This window comes from Hemicordylus capensis, chromosome 2 (genome assembly GCF_027244095.1).
Source record: "Hemicordylus capensis ecotype Gifberg chromosome 2, rHemCap1.1.pri, whole genome shotgun sequence".
Taxonomy (NCBI): Eukaryota; Metazoa; Chordata; class Lepidosauria; order Squamata; family Cordylidae; genus Hemicordylus; species Hemicordylus capensis.
This window is the reverse complement of record NC_069658.1, coordinates 1,536,413-1,555,129: the sequence shown is the minus strand read 5'-3', so window position 1 is coordinate 1,555,129 and position 18,717 is coordinate 1,536,413. Positions and strand designations below refer to the sequence as shown.

At 50.5% G+C, this 18,717-nt stretch overlaps 1 protein-coding gene across 3 annotated transcripts; it reads left to right on the top strand.

Annotated features, from left to right (window-relative positions):
* Positions 1-765: 765 nt before the first annotated feature.
* Positions 766-17,342, top strand: LOC128346042 (uncharacterized). 3 transcript variants are annotated; one of them, XM_053298898.1, is made up of 9 exons: positions 766-889; positions 4,326-4,372; positions 5,982-6,045; positions 7,330-7,507; positions 7,669-7,761; positions 7,860-7,943; positions 14,027-14,078; positions 16,046-16,103; positions 17,163-17,342. In XM_053298898.1, exons 2-9 carry the CDS (start codon positions 4,336-4,338, stop codon positions 17,179-17,181), a joined length of 585 nt encoding a protein of 194 aa, XP_053154873.1. In that variant the 5' UTR covers positions 766-889; positions 4,326-4,335; the 3' UTR covers positions 17,182-17,342. The 3 variants fall into 3 exon arrangements, with proteins under 3 accessions (XP_053154873.1, XP_053154872.1, XP_053154871.1); XM_053298897.1 differs by having other exon boundaries at positions 14,027-14,107; XM_053298896.1 differs by having other exon boundaries at positions 14,027-14,140.
* The last annotated feature ends 1,375 nt before the right edge of the window (positions 17,343-18,717 follow it).

Below are 18,717 nucleotides of genomic sequence, written 5' to 3'. Positions count from 1 at the left end.
TGTGCTCCAGCATGCAAATAAGAAGTTCTATGAATCCGAGCAGGACTTCCCGCTGACTGGCCTTGGCCCAGCTGACAGAAGTGGAGCTTTTCAGTTCCAGTGAAATCAAAGGAGCTTTGAGTTAGCTACGCCAAACTTGCCCCATCATTTTCAAGGGGATTCTAGCACAACTGACTTTAGCTGGGGGGCGCGGACATGTCCAGGACCAGCAACACCTCCTTTGTGGGGTTTTTTAACCCTACAAGGCAGATGATTCTTGTTCTCCCCCTGGTAGGAGCTGGTGAACTGACTGCCTTGGAGTTTCCTTTCGAAAAGCTGGAAGCACAGCCCTCACCTCCGCCTTCCGCTCCCCCCGCCCCATTGAAGCAGAGGGCTACAGGCCACCTCCAGCCTCAGAGGCAGGAAGCCTCTGGCTACCAGTGGCAGGGGAGCCACAGCCACAGGAGAGAGGACAAGCCCTCCCCTCTGGCCTGTGGGCTCCCCAGAGGCGGCATCTGGTGGGCCACTGGGGGAAACACTAGATGGGCCTCGTTGGGCCTGATCCAGCAGGGCTGTCCTCGTGTACGGAGCCAGAGACCCCCATTCACCGTAGGGTGGGCACCAGCTGAGCAGCACATACAGCCAGGGCAGGGCTCCCCCCATCCCTCCATGAGGCAGGCAGAGGGTGGGGGCCTTGCCTCCCCCTCCCCCTCCCCCTGCGCTCTGTGAGGAGCCTCCCTTCACTGTGACCTCATCAAGCAGCCCATGACAACGGGGGGGGGGGGGGGCTGGCAACACAGCAGGGGACGGGGGAGGCTGGCTGCGCCAGAGGGTCCTGGCGGGCACCACAGGCAGAGCTGCTCCATTGCACTGGAGAAAGGTGGGCTGCTCCACAGAAAGCTGAGCCCAGGTGAGCAGCTGAGGCAGGGCAGGGGGGGCACCCCAGCCTTTCCCAAGGGGAAAACACAGCAACTCCGCAGCAGGGAGAGCTGGACGCAGTCTGGATTTTAAGGCTCTTTCATTCCGGACCGAGAATGGGCTGGGCTCCCTTGCCAGTTCTCAGCATGGCAGGATCGGGCCCCGGCATATTGGGGGTGGGGGGCATTTTATTTCTTTGTCATGTGTATATTCTGCTGCCTCACAACCAGGGAGCTTCTCAGGGCAGCCAACAAGAATATCAAAACCATGACTGCAACATTACAGAAAAGCAGTCAGCAAATCCGCCCGAGCAGCACACATCCAGTCAAAGTCAAGGTCAAGTGTGCCGTCTAGTCAGTGTCGACTCCTGGAGTCCACAGAGCCCTCTGGTTGTCTTTGGTAGAATACAGGAGGCGTTGACCATTGCCATGTCCCGTGCAGTGTGAAATGATGCCTTTCAGCATCTTCCTACATCGCTGCTGCCCAATATAGTACCAGCAGGGTTTCGAACCAGAAACCTTGCTAATCAAGTCATTTCCCCACTGCACCAAAATCAGCCCTTTTAGTTGTTTCAGGGGGGGGAATCCTGGATAAGGGGAGGGAGTTCAGAGATGAGGCACCCTGGCCACAAACAGCCTGCCTTTTCTTCTCCCACTCACCTCACCTCACCTCAGAAGGCCCTCTCAGCAATGCCTGCTGGAGCCAGGCAGATCCATTCAGAAGCAGGCAATCGCCATCAGGCAGCCTAGACCCAACCTGTGGAGGACTCCTCAGACCAAAAACAGCCCTGTGGATTCCCCGGGGAACCAGTTTGGATCTCTCCGAACCGGATGAGTGGAAGACAAAATGGCAAATGTGGTTCAATGAGGCATCTCGTATGCTGCCTCTTAAACGTCTTCCAGGCAAGATGCTGGAATGGATGGACCATTCGGTGTGGTCCAGGCCAGAAAGCCATCTGGTCTCTCATCCAGAAGAGCTCTCCCATAGTGCCCTCTGCTGGAGGCATAGCATGTTGCTCTGTTAATTATTTTATCTGGCCTCCTTTGGTTTGTTTTTGATGGGGTTCTGATTGGACTAGACTCTGGAGTGAAACCTTGTTTAGAAGTCAGGACGCAAGAGACTACGGGGGAGGGCAGAAGCTGATAATGGTACAATTTAAAATTTACAAAGAAGTCTCTTGCTTGGTAGTTGTGAAAGTTGTAAGTTTAAAATAAAAATGATACTAAAAATAAAGGTATTGATTACTGTTAAAATCAGTAGGATTAGTTATACAATGTGATTAAAATGCATTGTTTTAAATCAGTGCTAATCCAAAAATATAAGTGGTTAAAAGAGGACAACTTGTATTTGTGAATGTGATATTCTATACAGCTTTAAAAGTGACAGAGGTCAGAGAAAAGACTCTCAGAATAAGAAAAGAATCTCAGAATACTGAAGCTTCATCAAAATGCTCCAACAAGGATAAACAAAATTGCTTGTAAGCTTCTACTAAAAGTTACTGCAATTGATACCCAAATAAATAAAGGGTGGTTTTTAACAATGCTATATTTAAAATGTTAAGAACTTGCTACAGAAGTCCACATTGGTGCATGTTTAAAATTGAAAATAAAATTGGTTTGTTAAATCAGGACAGACACGATCACTTGGTGCAAGTTCACAAGCTATGGTCAATTATCAGGGAATACATTGAATTCATTCATTCATTCATTCATTCATTCATTCATTTACATTATATATCCCGCTCTTCCTCCAAGGAGCCCAGAGCAGTGTACTACATACTTAAGTTTCTCCTCACAACAACCCTGTACTCACCAGCAATAAATTGGGTTGCATCCAAACTTGTCTGTGAGAGATAAAATGGCAAATGTGGTTCAGTGTTGGCAAATGTAAAGTGATGCATATTGGGGCAAAAAATCCTAATTTCACATATACACTGATGGGGTCTGAGCTGTCAGTGACTGACTGGGAGAGAGATCTTGGGGTCGTGGTGGAGAGCTCGTGGAAGTGTTGTCTCAGTGTGCGGTAGCTGTGAAAAAGGCCAATTCCATACTAGAGATCATTAGGAAGGGGGTTGAAAATAAAAATGCTACTATTACAGTACCCTTATGCAAAACTATGGTGCAGGCACATTTGGAGTACTGTGTACAGTTCTGGCCACCATATCTTAAGAAGGATATTGTAGAAATAGAAAAGGTGCAGAAGAAGGAAACTGAGATGATCAGGGGCCTGGAGCACCTTCCTTATGAGGCAAGCTTACAGCATCTGGAGCTCTTTAGTTTGGAAAGGAGGCAACATGTGAGAGACATGATAGAGATGTATAAAATTATGCATGGAGTACAGGGATAATTTTTCTCCCTCTCTCACAACACTAGAAATTTAGGACTGACAAAAGGGAGTACTTTTTCACACAGTGCATAATGAAACTATGGAATTCTCTGTCACAGGATGTAGGGTAACTAGCTTGGATGGCTTTAAAAGGGGTTTAAACATATCCATGGAGGACAGGTCTATTGATGGCTACTAGCCTGAGGGCTATAGGCCACCTCCAGCCTCAGAGGCAAGATGCCTCTCAATACCAGTTGCAGGGGAGCAACAGCAAGAGAGAGGGCAGGCCCTCAACTCTTGCCTGTTGGCTTCTCAGAGGCATCTGGTGGGCTACTGTGTGAAACAGGATGCTGGAGGTACGACGCAGGTACTTAACATTTGGTGGCCGTTGGGAATGAAGGTTAAGAGGAGAAGCCAGCGACCGCATGTTTTCAGGCAGCAAAGATGTGTCCAGGGAGGGAGTCCCAGGCAGAAGGGGCAGCAAAGCGGGGAGGGCAAAGCAGGAGACAGCTGAAGGTCAGCTGAAGGTGGTAGAAAGATCTGATTGGCACTCCAGCAAAGACACAAACTTGATGGAACTCCAGCAAAAAGAAGACAACCCACCCCTCTTCTTCAGAGCCAGCGCAAAAGGGTAACAAATGAACCAGGCTCCACAGTTAGTTCCAACACACTCACATCTTTTTGGCTGCCTCCTTTGTATGCTGCTTAAGCTCCGAGGGACACCTTAAGGGCAGCAGGGGGAACTGCTTCTGGCATTCTCATTCCTCCTCCTCCGTGGTCGTCGTCATCATCATCATCATCATCAGGGTTCTTCTTATGGCTTTCTAGTTCTAGAGGCAAGTAAGGCCAACATTTTCTTGGCTAGGCAGAAATGCCATTCTAGAATCAATGGCCATCAGTTTCACAGTCAATTCAGCAATTCTGGGCATGGGTGGAATAATTTTAGGATCAGATCTTAGAACAGATTTTCTACCTCTAAGCAAGTCCTAAAATGCCTCACAGTCCAGAAACATGCCAAAGCCTCGTGGAGAAATTTATGTATGTATGTATGTATGTATGTATTTATTTATTTATTTATTTATTTATTTATTTATTTATTTCAGCCTCCGCACCATGGACCCCAGAGGCCTTGTGTCACCCACTTTCTCAGGTAAAGAGGGCTGTTTGCTCCCAGCCGGATCAGGACAGGGCACTGATGTTCTTCTCAGCATCTGCTGGAGAGGAGGATGAGAGGAGGGCAAAAGGGATAGGGATGGGGCAGGGGGTTCATGTGAAGGTGAGTATGGGGTCAGATTTCACTGGGGAAGGGGGAATGACCTATAGACAAGTCTGATAGCAAGCTCTTAGGGCTCTTAATAGGGCTCTTAATGGGGCTCTGATAGCTAACTCTTAGGGCACTTAAATCCGAACTTTAAGTTTCGGATGCAGAAAAGCTGCAAGCAGCGGTCCCCAACAAGATGTTGCAGGGCATCCTAGCCCCCAGCAGGGATGCTTCCAGCCAGCCTGGGACAGTTACAGGAGCCTTCAAGTGCTGTCCAGGGCTTGTGGGAAATGGGGTGGGGGAGTCCAGGGGAAGTGGGCTCAGGCTTGGGGTTGGTTGCCAGCCCTGAACCTGAGCTCTTCATTGCTAGATAGCAGGAGAGGAGTTCTGGAGGAAGGTGTCCTATCCCCTCTTCGCCCTGCTGAATCATCCTAGCATGGAACAGAGAGGGGAAAGTAAAAACCTGGTGGCATGCATCTCCTCCCAAAACTCTAATCCCCACCTCTGGGATATTTGCTCTAAGCTGTTAGGGGCTCAAAAAGGCCAATTCTCACGCCTCACACACACACACACACACACACACACACACACACACACACACCACTTTCCTTCCTCCCCCAACATACATCCTCAACATTCTGTAAGTCCTCAAAACTCACAGGCTCTTTTTTCTGCTACGAATGTTTATGTAGTGCTTTTCAACAAACGTTCCCAAAGCGGTTTACATAGAGAAATATAAATAAATAAATAAATAAATATGGTTCCCTGTCCCCAAAGGGTTCACAATCTAAAAAGAAACATAAGATGCTTGGACACCAGCAACAGCCATTGTAGGGATGCTATACTGGTGATGGACAGGGCCAGTTGCTCTCCCCCTTCTCAATCAAGAGAATCACCACCCCCAGGGCGCTTTCCAGATTAGACCCTGCAACGGGATCACGGCGGATCTCAGAAGTGTGCTTCCACACTTCCTGTGTTGTGACACCACAGTCCCTATGCAGACAGCAGGGTGCCGTTCACATTTCTGATGCCTTGTCTCGAATATAATCACTGCAATAGAGAGCTAAGACATCATGTATCCAGCATTCAAAGGTTGCTGTTTTTTCAGGTGGTTAGTTTCCGTGAGACTGCTCCCCCTGCTGTTTACGTTTCGAGTGTGACTTTCCTGAACGGAGGCATTTTGCTGCTGTTGAGCAGCTAGCCTGGAAAGCACCCAGGGTGCGGAAGCACACTTAGCAGATCCATAGTGATACCGTGGTAGGGTCTAATCTGGAAAGCACCTTTAAAAGGGTGCCTCTTTGCTCAGTTAGCAGGGACAGTTACTTTTTAGACTGTTTTGGAAGTTTTAAGACATGTCTTCTTCTTTTAATATACAGACTAATATCCTTTTATGCTTGTGCTTGGGAATACCCCCAAGTAGTACACAGAAAGCATTGCCTCCTTTTTCCTGCTAGCCCCATTTGCCAGCCTCCCCACTTTTCTCTCCCCTCTGCAATAGATCCTCCCTGTTCTATGAGTGACAGCACCAACTGTGGAGATGATGAGCTGGATGAAGAGACAGTGTAAGTGCCTTGGTAGCTGAATCTCACAAGTGGCAGGGACCCCTTGGGAAAAATGGGCCCCACTCAGGCAACCTGTGCTGCTCCTTCACTCAGCAGGAAGAGCACAGAGGATCCATCCCAACAGCCTGCCATTCAAGCAGGGGCCACACCCCACCCTCATCCTGTTGGAGACACACACATCCCCCCCCCCAGCTCACATTAGAAGAGGCCACCTGGGAAGGGAGGGTTTTCTAGTCCTCACTGGATACAGTGCAACCCTCTGGGCTTCTCCATTAATCCCCAAGGGGGCTCTGGAACTGCATGAGTTGGTCAGCAGCATTGCTTGGGGACATTTTCAGCTCTGAACATTACATAAGAACATAGGAAACTGCCATATACTGAGTCAGACCCTTGGTCCATCAAGCTCAGTATTGTCTTCACAGGCTGGCAGTGGCTTCTCCCAGGTTGCAGGCAGGAATCTCTCTCAGCCCCATCTTGGAGAAGCCAGAGAGGGAACTTGAAACCTTCTGCTCTTCCCAGAGCGGCTCCATCCCTTAAGAGGAATATCTTACAGTGCTCACACATCAAGTCTACCATTCATATGCAACCAGGGTGGACCCTGCTTAGCTAAGGGGGCAAGTCATGCTTGCGACCACTAGACCAGCTCTCCTCTCCATTGGCCAGATGGAAATCTGGTGCTTCTGCTGCCCTTCAACCAGGCACTTGACAATGACATTTATTTTTATTTAAAATATTTCTACACCAACTTTTCAGGGTGTGAGGCAGCTGGCAAAATCAAAAGAATAACAACATGCATAAAACAGCCATAAAATCCATCTCAATAATAAAATAAAATAAAATAGAATAGAATAGTAGAGCAATTTCCTTGGAGGCCGTTTTTCCCTAAAAAGTGAAGTGGCACATTGCTCAGGTCTGCTTGGCTGCTCCCCTGGGAATTCCAGAGGTGCTGAAGCTGGGACCAAGGCAGTCAGCCCTGAGCAGAGGCCCTTCTGCCTTCCTCGTGTGGGGAGCTGGCCTGGGCAAGCCAGCCCTGCTGCTGCACGGCCAGTCCCCCGGGCCCCCTGGCCCCAAAGGCTGCTGAATACCCATTGCCGGAGACTGACATCCAGGGGTGGGCCGGGCGGGGGGGGTTGTCCTCCTGCCCTGCCGGTGGGCTTCCCAGAGGAGGCCTCTGTGTGGCTGCTGTGGGGGTGGGGGGAGGAAGAGGAGGCTGGGCTGGGCGGGCCAGTCCGGCTTGGGTCTCCTCCGCCCTCCCAGGCCAACGCTGCCCTGCCCTCTCCTCAGGAACTTCATCTCCGCCCTCTATACCGCTCTGGGGCCCCTTTTGCCTGAGGTGACCAAACTCCAGGGCCACCAGGACCCACCTGCCCATCTGATGGTTGACATGAAGGCAAAGCTGCGGGAGCTGGGCTCCAGCGTCTCCGATGCCCGGAAGAGGCTGCTGAGGTACAACATTTACCTGGTGAGTAGTAGTCCCCTTGGTGGCCGGCGCCGGCCTCACGGGCATGGGACCAATTCACACAACCTGCCTGAGCCTGCAGGGCAGGGGGAAGCGGGCTCTGCACCAGCAGCCCCAGCAGCAGCAGCCCCCCCTGACCCACCCCTTTGCCCCTCTCCCCATAGAAGAAGAGGCTGGCCAAAGCAGTGCAGGAGAAGCGGGCCTTGAAGGAGCAGCAGCAGTTCAGGCAGCAGCCAGGCCAAGACAGCAGCGAGCAGGTCGGGCTCCCCCCCACCCCCCCACCCACGGGATGGAGCCAGCTCCCTGCCTGCCGTGCATGACCCCGCCCCCCCTCTCTCTCTCTGGCTCTCTCCAGTCCAGCACGGCCTTTGCTCAGCGGGGGATCCGGACCGAGATGGAGCCAGGGAAACCCAGTGTGGCAGCCGAGAGGAAGATCCAGGTGAGGTGGGACAAGAAGAAGCCACTAGGGAAGGGGGGTCCCTAGAGGGGGCAGTGGAGGCCAGGTGCAGCTGCTGATGTGCAGCAGGAGAGGCGAACTTCAGCTGGGGCGTGGGCAGGAGGCAGGGCTGTGTTCCAGAGCAGAAAGGGCCAACTTCCAGAGAAGGCAAACATCCTGCATCAGAGGCAGGAGCACCGTCCCAATCAGGTGGGCGTCACAGCAGTCGAGGCCTGGAGAGGCCATCAGCAGCTCCAAGGCCATAGTCACTCAGGCAGGGGTCTGGACCCAAGGCAGGAGACGTGAGTGAGGGCTCCGGTGTCCTGCTCACCAAAGAGGAACCCGCTCTGAGGCAAGGGCTTTATAGGGTCTGATGGGCCAGGATTGGCCCTTTGGGGTCAGCTGGTGGGATGCTCCGCCTAGGGGGCACCCTGGACACACAGAGCAGCTCCACCTGCCAGGCTTCCTGTGGAGGTGGGAGGTGCCTGATCCCGGCTGCTGGAGCCCCTGGCCGACAGCACCCCTTGTGTGCCTGGCACCCACTCCAGAGGGGCACAGCACCGCTCTGCCCCTTGGCAAGCATCTCTAGGCAAGCATGTATTCCTCGCCCTCTCCGTCAAAGATTCCCCACGCAACTAAAAACATATGTAAGAACAAAACACTTTTAAAATTCACGGTAATTTTTAAACAGTTAAAACAGCATCATCAACAATATGAACAACTGATCCCATTAAAATTCTGTGAGAAGTGAGACCTAGGAACAGCCTCCCACTGAGTCACGCCCTTGGGCCTCCTAGCTCCACATGTGTCTGGGCTGGCTGGCAGTGCCTGCCCAGAGTGCCAGCCAGGGGTCTCTCTCCGCCCTGCCAAGGGCTACTATCCTGGCCTCCTCCAGCCTCAGAGGCAAGAGGCCTCTCCATACCAGCTGCAGGGGAGCCACAGCAGCAGGAGATGAGAGGGCCTGCCCTCCGCTCTGGCCTGAGGGCTTCCCAGAGGCAGCATCTGGTGGGCCACTGGGGGGAGAGGGAGGCTGGACTGGATGGGCCTCCTTGGGCCTGATCCAGCAGGGCTCTTCTTATGTTCTTAGAGGCTGCCAGAGATTGAACCTGGGACTTTTTGCCTGCAAAAACTGCATTTCCCCAAAGCTTTACTTATCACCTACAAAACTTCAGGAAGGGCAATTGGCAAATGTATACAGGGTGGAGACAAGGAGCCACAAAGGATTAGGGCGTGTCTGCTCGGGATGACCAAACCGCCTGACGCTGCTCCTTCTCTGGCAGGGCTGGGTTGCTCTTCCCTTGCCTTGATGGTCTTCCTTGGAGGTAGGGGATGTAACCTACCCAGAGGCCCCCTTTGACCAATGGCAGAGGCTAGAGTGGGGAGCTTCCCCCTGGCAACTGGCAACTGGAGCAGAGCAGCACAGCGCCATCTGGCAGGGAGGGGGGCAAGTCATGTTCCTGCAGCTGCTCCTTCTCGTTCCAGTGCCTGAGGCCAGAATGGTCTTCCCCTTGTTAAGACATTCAGAAACAAAGCCATGCATATCATGCATCAAGACACACCAGGCTTGTTCATACTATCATTTGAATATAGATTTAATGTGCGTTACCAACACTGGAGTGATTGTGTGAACCCATGCCACGGTGGTTTATGGCCTGCAGTTCTCACCTGCAGTTGTGCGGCATGGGTTTACACAATCACACTAATGTTGGTAACCCATATTAAACCTAGAGTCAAATGACTGTGTTAACAGGCCTAATATGATGCTGTTAAAACAGAGCAGACCTGGTCTATAAGCTACTCTGAGCTATTCAGAAGAGTCGGCAGTCATAAGAAGCAAATAGTGGGCATGATCCAGCAAGATGTATGCACTTCTAAGCCCCAGTGTTTTCAGCAATGTAGATGGAAGGGAAGGTCAATTTACTGCAGCTGAAGCCACGTTAAGAACATAAGAACAGCCCTACTGGATCAGGCCCAAAGAGGCCCATCTAGTCCAGCATCCTGTTTCAAACAGTGGCCCACCAGATGCCCTGGGGATCCCACAGGCCAGAGGTGTGTGCATGCCCTCTCTCCTGCTGCTGTTGCTCCCCTGCAACTGGGATTGAGAGGCATCATGCCTCTGAAGCTGGAGATGGCCCACAGCCACCAGACTAGTAGCCAGCGACTACAGCCACCTTCCATATGTTCATTTTCATTCCCTGTCACAGCAACACACCAGAATCAAAGGAACTTCAAAAACTAGACATGTAGCATGCTCTTTAGTTCTGGCTACAACTGTCTCTCAGCAATTAGTTATTGATTAATCCATGAATTAAGTTAATTAAAGCTCACAGCCCAGAAAATATTGGAAGATAGGTAGTGGTCATCATCTGCTTTCTCATACAGTTAGTTCAAGCATATCATCTGGCCAATCTCACTAATCGGCCAGGATCCTGGCTTATTCCTAGCCACCCATTGAAATAGTGAGTTTGTCATGAGTAAATGAAGTTCCATTTTGAAGGCCCATTTCAATGGGTCTTCAGTGAGTAGGACTAAGTCAGGATCCTAGCCAATTGGTTCAGTATTGGTGTTAAGAATCACTTCTCTCTCTCTCTCTCTCCATGTTAAAAAATCACCATATGGTATATCTTGTAGCTTTACACAACAAAATCGGCGAAATAATTACTGACATAATGAAGTTATATTTATTTATTTATTTATTTATTTGATTTTTAAATCACCCTTCCAAAATGGCTCAGGGCGATTTACAATTAAAACAAACCATTAAAACAGTAAAGAGCTAAAACAAAAATTAAAAAACAATATAACAACAATTAACAATTTTAAAACATTTTGAAACAACAATTAAACAGTCACAATAATTAAAAACCTTGAAACTGGGTTAAAATATTAAAACCGATTGAAAAACCCTGGAAAGCCAGGCCAAACAGATATGTTTTAAGGGCTCTCTTGAAGGCTAATAGAGAATTCAAATTACGGATTTCTGCAGGGAGTGCATTCCACAGCCCCAGAGCAGCTATAGAGAAGGCCCGCCTCCGAGTCGCCACCAGACGAGCTGGTGGTAACTGGAGACGAACCTCCTCAGATGACCTTAACGTGCAGTGGGGATCATGCAGAAGAAGGCGCTCTCTGAGGTAACTCGGGCCTAAGCCGATCAGGGCTTTAAAGGTAATAACCAGCACTTCGTATTTTGCCCGGAAACATATTGGCAGCCAGTGCAATTGTTTCAAAACAGGCATAATATGGTCTCTCCGGGTTACCCAATCTGGCTGCCGCATTCTGAACTAATTGAAGTTTCCAAACTACGTACAAAGGCAGCCCCACGTAGAGCACATTGCAATAGTCAAGCCTGGAGGTTACCGGCTGATGCACCACTGTTTTGAGGTCATCTTCTTCAAGGAATGAATGCAGCTGTTGAATCAGCCGAAGCTGATAGAAAGCACTCCTGGCCATGGCCTCCACCTGAGATACCAGAGTGAGGCCTGGGTCCAGGAGTACTTTCACCTGCTCCTTCTGAGGGAGTGAAACCCCATCCAGCACAGGAAGATCTAACTCACCCCTCAGATTCTGAGCCCCCACAATGAGCACCTACGTCTTGCTTGGATTCAGCTTCAATTTGTTATCCCTCATCCAGCCCATTACTGCTTGCAGGCAGGCATTTAGAGAATGAGTGCCATTTCCTGAAGATGAAAGGGAGAAGTAGATTTGGGTGTCATCAGCATACTGATAACACCCAGCACCAAATCTCCTGATGACCTCGCCCAGCAGTTTCATGTAGATATTGAAAAGCATTGGAGACAGAATGGAGCCCTGCTTTGAGGAGCGACTGTCACCAAACTCCACCATCTGGGATCTACCCGAGAGATACGAACAGAACCACTGCAAAGCAGTGCCTCCTATTCCCAGGCAACCCAGAAGGATACCATGGTTGATGGTATCGAACACTGAGAGATCCAGGAGGACCAACAGAGTCACACTCCTTCTGTTGATTCCCCGGTAAAGGTCATCCAGCAGGCCGACCAAGGCTGTCTTAATCCCATATCCCGTTCTAAAGCCAGTTTGAAATGGGTCTAGATAATCAGTTTCCTCCAAAACCTCTTAGAGCTGGTTGGCCACCACCCTCTCGATTACCTTGCCCAACCAGGGGAGATTGGAGATTTGTGTGGTGGTGGCCATCTCGGTTATGACATCACCTCCAAGCATACAGGAGTGACACCATGGTAATTCTTCACCTAAAGAGAGTTTCAAATCAAACAAAACCATCTGCACAAATTTCTCACAAACTTTGCCACAATTTTTTTTTCTGTACACGATGCTCCTGGACTATGGTTCAGAATTGTTTGAGAAAAAGTTTCCCATAAGAATATTTTCAGTAAAGAAGTCAAATACGAAAAGACGTAGTCTGCCAATGTCCTGATATCTGCATTTCACATATTAATTTGACTCCAGCCGTTATTCTGTGTCAAGAGTCACACAAAACATTCTTGGAAATGTTCTGCACATCCCATGGCACTATAAAGAGAGTTGAGGCCTCTTGGACGTTAGTGGGCGAAATAAGCAAGGCATTATTGTGGCTGTCTATAGTTACAGCTCGCAGATGACCTTGTTAGTGGATATGAGATATTTCTTGGACAAAAAGAAGGTTACTAATGAACGTGCTGATTGCGGCCATCTGGTTATTGCCAAAAACTGGACTTCTCAGAATGTTCCAGCCACAAGGGAATGGCTGCAGAAGCTTTGGGTCCATCATGAGTAAAACATCTGCTGTCTTTTGTGCCTATTCTGGCAATTTAAGAGCAATGCAGGTATCTGGAAAGGTAGAAGACTGGAAAGTGTCTATCCATTTTTGGAACAGTAACGAAAGAAAATGGAAAGCAATATTGGCTACGTTATAGGCGATTGATGATTACTGACAAAGAGCCCTGGAATTGGAGGGGCCTCTGTAAGGCCATCTAGTCCAGCCTGCTGCTCAATGCAGAAACTCCAGTGTTAGAGCATCCCCAAAAGGCTGCCCAGAAGACCCCACCCCGAGGCCATTGGTTGCATCGTCCAAATGTTCTTACCATTAAGAAGTTTCTCCTAACATTAACCGAAATCTGCCCGCCTGTAACTTAAGCCCACTAGATCTCACCCTGCCCTCTGAAGTAGCAACGAACATGCAGAGGTTGCACCTAGGTCATTTTGGAGCCTGGACCTAAAGGCCTTTGGAGGCCCCCCCGCTCCCCTGCAAATTAAGCATCATCATGCTCCACTGGGTGACCACAACACCCAGGACAGACTAAAGAGGATTTGGGGGGCCCCAGGGGGTGTGGAGACCCTGGACTTTGGCCCTGAAGTCCAGGGGTAAGCGCGCCTCTCTGCGAACAAGTGTCTCTTTGCCCTCTTCTGTGTGACAGCCCTTCAGGGTCATGATGAGTCCTATCCTGTCCCTCTTCACTCTTCCCTTCTCCCGGCTAAAGGTGCCCAGTTCCCTCAAAGAGACTGTCTTGTCACATGGATTGCAATTCCCGCGGATGTAAGACCTTGTTAAGGAGTATTCCTTTGTAGCGTGGTTTTGCTTTTTCTGTGCTTTATACTGCATAGAGGTTGTAAGTTTCTGGGCATGTCTTCTCATTATTAATGTTGTGGTTGTGTGGCACTTTTTAAAAGGTGCTTAAGAAATCATAAATCTTCTTCTTAATATTATTGTTACACTAAACGGTTTACTTTTTGTATGGAATGCTTTGAGTTTAATGTTTGATTCCACATATTAATGAATGTAGCTAGTTATGTTGTAGAATTAGAATAGGTTTATTGTTGTAACCACAGACTATAACATAGATGTTGTCAAATAGCTCATTACTAGACACGGTCACTGGATTTGGCACCTGAGGTGTCATATGTGTTTTGTGGTTTTGAATGACAGGAAGCAAAAGGAGATGTAACAGAGAGTGAAGACATGTGGGCCGTGGGCCAGAAATGAGTCAGATTTTTTAATGCATCTTTATGGTGCATATTGTAGCGATCATGTGGAAAGACCCTTATGATGGGGGTTGCTGCTGCACTAAAGTTACATCTTCTCCAATTCTTTCTTTTCCCCTTTCATTTAGGAGATCCCGGAGTTGGTGAGGACCAAAAACCTGGAGAGAGTTCATCGAAGGAGTATGAAGCTGCAAGATCCTCATTTTGCTGTAGGGGGAGAAGAAGGCATTATGGGACCACGGGTTAGAGATTGTGGGGTGGGGTGAGAAGCTCTTGGGACCCACCTCTGCTAGACTCGGCCTCGGATTCTGGAGATTCTACTTGCCTGGAAATGTCTTGTGGATGCAACTCTTTAGAATCCATTGTTCTGCCAGTAGATTTCTGGAATGTTACAGGCTGGAAGAGAGGGGAACGTAAAGTAAAGTAAAGTAAAGTAAAGTAAAGTGTGCCATCAAGTCAATTTCGACTCCTGGCGCCCACAGATCCCTGTGGTTTTCTTTGGTAGAATACAGGAGGGGTTTCCCATTGCCATCTCCTGCGCAGTATGAGACGATGCCTTTCAGCATCTTCCTGTATCGCTGCTGCCCAATATAGTACCAGTGGGGATTCAAACCAGCCACCTTCTGCTTTTAGTCAAGCATTTCTCTGCTGCTCCACTTAGAGCTGCCTGACTCTCCCCTCTCTCCCCCAGCACAGTGCAAACTAGAGTGAAGGGGAGGGCTAGGGACCACTTTGCCTCCCCGCTCATAGAACAGAACAGTATGGAGGGAAAGGAGCCTTTTCTATCCCATGCATCATTCTATGAGTCTTGACAGGGAGAGAGAAATGAATGATGTTTCCCTCTGTACTTTTATTTTGTCTGTACCAAAAAAATGTGCAATTGCACAATTGTTTCTTAAGATTTTAAAAAATGCTTTTGAGAAGCAAGAATAGACTAGAGCATGCACAGAACCCCTTTCACCGCCATTCGAAACCCTGGATCTGCCACCAGAATTCTGAAGGCAGTTCTTCAGTCTGTCCTAATGGCACACGACAGTTATGAACAAAAGCAGCCCAAGGAGGTGAACATGCTCTAGGCAGGAGGACAGGCCTGAGTGCCCTGCTCTGGGAATTAGCCGGCCTCTCCTCTTTAGAGCACTGCAAGTCTCACCATGCAGCCTTGGGCTGTCTTTCAGGGTGACTTCATACATGGTGTTTTCCGGCTGGGTGCTGTCAAAACCTGCAAAAGAACATGTACCCTGATGTCATGAATGCATCTGTTCTGCCACCAGTGTTTGAAAGGGAGGGAGGGAGGGAGGGAAAGTCATGGTTGGCAGAGAAGGAACCACATCCTTGGCTTCCTGGATCCAAGTACTGCTAGGGTAGCCTTGGGAGAAGCCCTGGAAGGCAGTCCCCGTCTATGCCACTCCTGGCCGGGTGTGAATGGGCACTGCTGCCCTGCTGCTGGCTGCGGGAACAGGGACTTTCCTTGCTCCTGGAGCCTCTTCCCCAGACACCTTCTGAGCTTCCAGTGTCGTGGTGCAGAGCAAACGTCTGCTCAAGGAAGGATGAAGGCGAATTGGCTGATATTCCACTGGTGCTGAGCTCCGACGTGTCCTGGAGGAATCTTCTCCTTTGTTTAACCTGCACAGGCTCCTACTGCCCCCGTTTACTAGGGACAGCCCCTCCTTTGTGGAAACCTGTCCCCGCTAAATCACTGCCCCTGTTTAGTCCCTCTTGGTGTCAGTCAGAGTGCCTCATTCACAGGGGTCGCTAGAGTTGTCATTCTCCAGGATTCCTCTCCCCTCCCCAGAGTCTCAAGACACTAAGAGGGCAGGTGGGTGTCTCGTGGCTCTCCCACACCTGCTGTAGACCGCCGCACAACACCAAGGCACTGTGCGGTGACAGCACCCGCTATGGGGTGGAATCCGGTCTTTGGCAATTGTCCTAGTGGGTGGGAGGCTTGGGCAGGAATCCTTGGGATGAGAATTGGTTGTCCCAACAAGTGGATCCCTCCTTGCATCTGTGAAATGCTGGTGGGTATGTACCAACCATCCAGGCCATCATGCGTGCTTCAGCACTGTGGTTTCGCTGGTGGGGGAGGACCCCATTGGGAAGAGGACTCCCCCTCCCCCTTTCTTACCCCACCTCTCCCTTTGTCTCTCCAGGAGTCAGTCGAGGACCGTGCCCGGGCATACACGAGCCCACAAGGGATATTGCAGAGAGGTACGTGTGGACTGGAGACCACCTGTAAGTGCACACTTGCATCCACAGGACATAGGGGCACTGCTGCACATAAGGACAGCACATGGACATGGGCACTGTGCTCTCTCTCTCTCTCTCTCTCTCTCTCTCTCTCTCTCTCTCTCTCTCTCACACACACACACACACACACACACACACACACTTACTTCACCTTCCTTGGCCTATAATGGCATTACCCCAGAAGGTGCCGCTTGACCTCCTCCGGCTCCCTGCAGGTCCACTCCCACGTGCTAAGCAGGGTCTCCTTTTTGTGTCAGCTGCTCCTCCTCAGTGGTGACGGGTGCTGTGCCCGCTTTGCCTTGCTCTGGAAAGCAACTGGGGCTTGGGGGGCATGTGGAAAGAGACCCCGCGGAAGGCCCAATGCAGCTCCCGGCTTCCCTGCCAATTCCCTGCCAAAGCCCTCCTCCCAGGTGACAGAGCGAGGGGGCCCCCTGCCTGACAAAAGGGCCTCCCCCAGGCTGCCAGTGGCATGCACAGGATCATGTCCTTCTGGGGATGACCAAGGAGTTCCCAGGCCCCCTTCCCCAAGGCCAGGCCAGGCTTGCTTGGACCAGGTGGAGGGGGAGCCCCCACCACCCCCAGCAGCGGAGGCAGGGAACATGCTCCCTTTCAAGCTGGACTCTGCTGGGAGGGAGGGGGCTTCACTCAGAACGGAGCCTCACTCTGGGTAGCAGGGGCCGGAGTGGCTCGCTTCTCAAGCTGCTCCCTCCAAGTCAATGTCGGGCACTATCCCTAACCCTCAGGATCCACCTCTTCGGGAAACTGCCCTGAGCCACCCCTGCCTCAATTCCCCTCCATGGCCACCTGGCACTCCTTGGCCCCCTCTGCCTGATTTGCTCGCCTGACCCTCTCCTCGCTCCGCTCTGGAAGCACTTTCAGGAAGGGCCACTTCTCTCCTCGGGGCAGCACCTGGCCCACACCGTTGGTGCTCCAGAGATCAGCTGCACACTGTTGGCATGGGGCTTGGGAAACCACCCCCTCCTGGAGTCTAACTTGGCCCTTCCTCTCTCCCCTCTGCAGCTTCCCGCCCTCCTTTTGATAGAGCCCAGCAGTGACCACCGAAGGAGACAGGTGCATCCCGCTGTGGCACACCTTCTTCCCACATTGTCTTTAGGACCCCGAGGACTGCAGCAAGGCTGAGCGAGGCCGGCCTGGGTCGCTCTCTCATCCAGTTGCACCAATAAAGCAAGCAGGCCCTCATCTCTGCAGTCCGCACTTCTGGTCTAAAGGAGGAGCTGCTTTTGACAAGGCAGGGTTTGGGAGCCTTGCCCCGCAAATAGCATGGTTGCAGCTAGCCTGGCCCTTACAAAACTCAGAATTGTCACAACAATCGGCCCTTTCCCAGAGACCTTAACCTGTTAGGCAGTGCCATCTCAATGTGAAGGTCTCCACGGTTTAGAAGGTGGTCGCCCAGAGATTTCTTTCTTAGCCAAGAAACTACAGACCAGTCGTCTGGCAGGATACTAGAACAGATTATTAAGCAGTCAGTCCATGAGAAGATAATTTGGGGTTAGTAGGAGCCACTAAGGATTTGTAAGAGAATGAGTCGTGCCAGATCTTCTCCTCTTTTGGTAGACTAACTAGCTTAGTAGATCATGGAGATGCCATGCATAGTGGTTCTAGATTTCAGCAAAACATCTGATAAAGCGTACCATATTTTTGTTGACAAGATAGCGAAATATGGGCTAGATCAGGGGTTCCCAACTGGTGGTACTCCAGATGTTGTTGTTGAAGCCCCTGGGCTAGATGATATCACTGTTCGGTCGATTTACAGCTAGCTGGAACAACTGCACCCAACACATGCTCATAAAGGACTCCATGTCATCCTGGAGGGAGAACTAAGAACAGGCCTGCTGGATCAGGACCTAGACTTATCTAGTCCAGCATCTTGTTTCCCACAGTAGCCCACCAGATGTCTCTGAGAAGCCCAGAGGCAAGGACTGAAGGCATACCCTCGCTGTTGCTCCCCTGCAACTGGTATTTAGAAGCATCTTACCTCTGAGACTGGAGGTGGTCTATAGCCAACAAACTAGTAGCCATGGATAGCCCTGTCCTTCATGAATTTGTCCAAGCCATCCAAGCTAGTGGCCATCACCACATCCCACGGCAGAGAAATTAGTTCCATAGATTGGTGCTGTGTGAACAAGTACTTCATTTTGTTGGTCCTAAATTTCCCAGCCTTCAGTTTCATGGGATGGCACCTGGTCCTAGTGTTGTGAGAGAGGGAGAAGAATTTCATTCTGTCCACTCTCTCTACTCCCTGCATAATTTTATATGCCTCGATCATGTCTCCCCATAGTCACCTCTTTTCCAAACTAACAAGCCCCAGATGTTGTAGCCTTGCCTCATAAGGAAGTTGCTCAGGCTAGGGATGTGCACGGAACCAGCGGAGGGCAGCTTGAAGGTGGGGGGGGGGATACCTTTAAGGGTGGGGGAGGGTGCTCTTACCCCTCCTGCCGCATTTCCCCCACTGGTGCAACACTTTAAAAGGGTCCAGTGGGGCAACAGCATTCCTCCCTGCCACCCCATTGCCTCGCCAGACCGGAAATGACAGGAAGTACCCGACATGCGCATA

Bases quoted from the DNA above. Each gene is read 5' to 3' on its own strand.
- LOC128346042 (XM_053298896.1), top strand. From the start codon at position 4,336: ATGGACCCCAGAGGCCTTGTGTCACCCACTTTCTCAG. The intron at 7,944-14,026 runs GTGAGGTGGGAC...CCTTTCATTTAG, and splicing joins CAGCCGAGAGGAAGATCCAG to GAGATCCCGGAGTTGGTGAG. The intron at 14,141-16,045 runs GTTAGAGATTGT...TTGTCTCTCCAG, and splicing joins AAGGCATTATGGGACCACGG to GAGTCAGTCGAGGACCGTGC.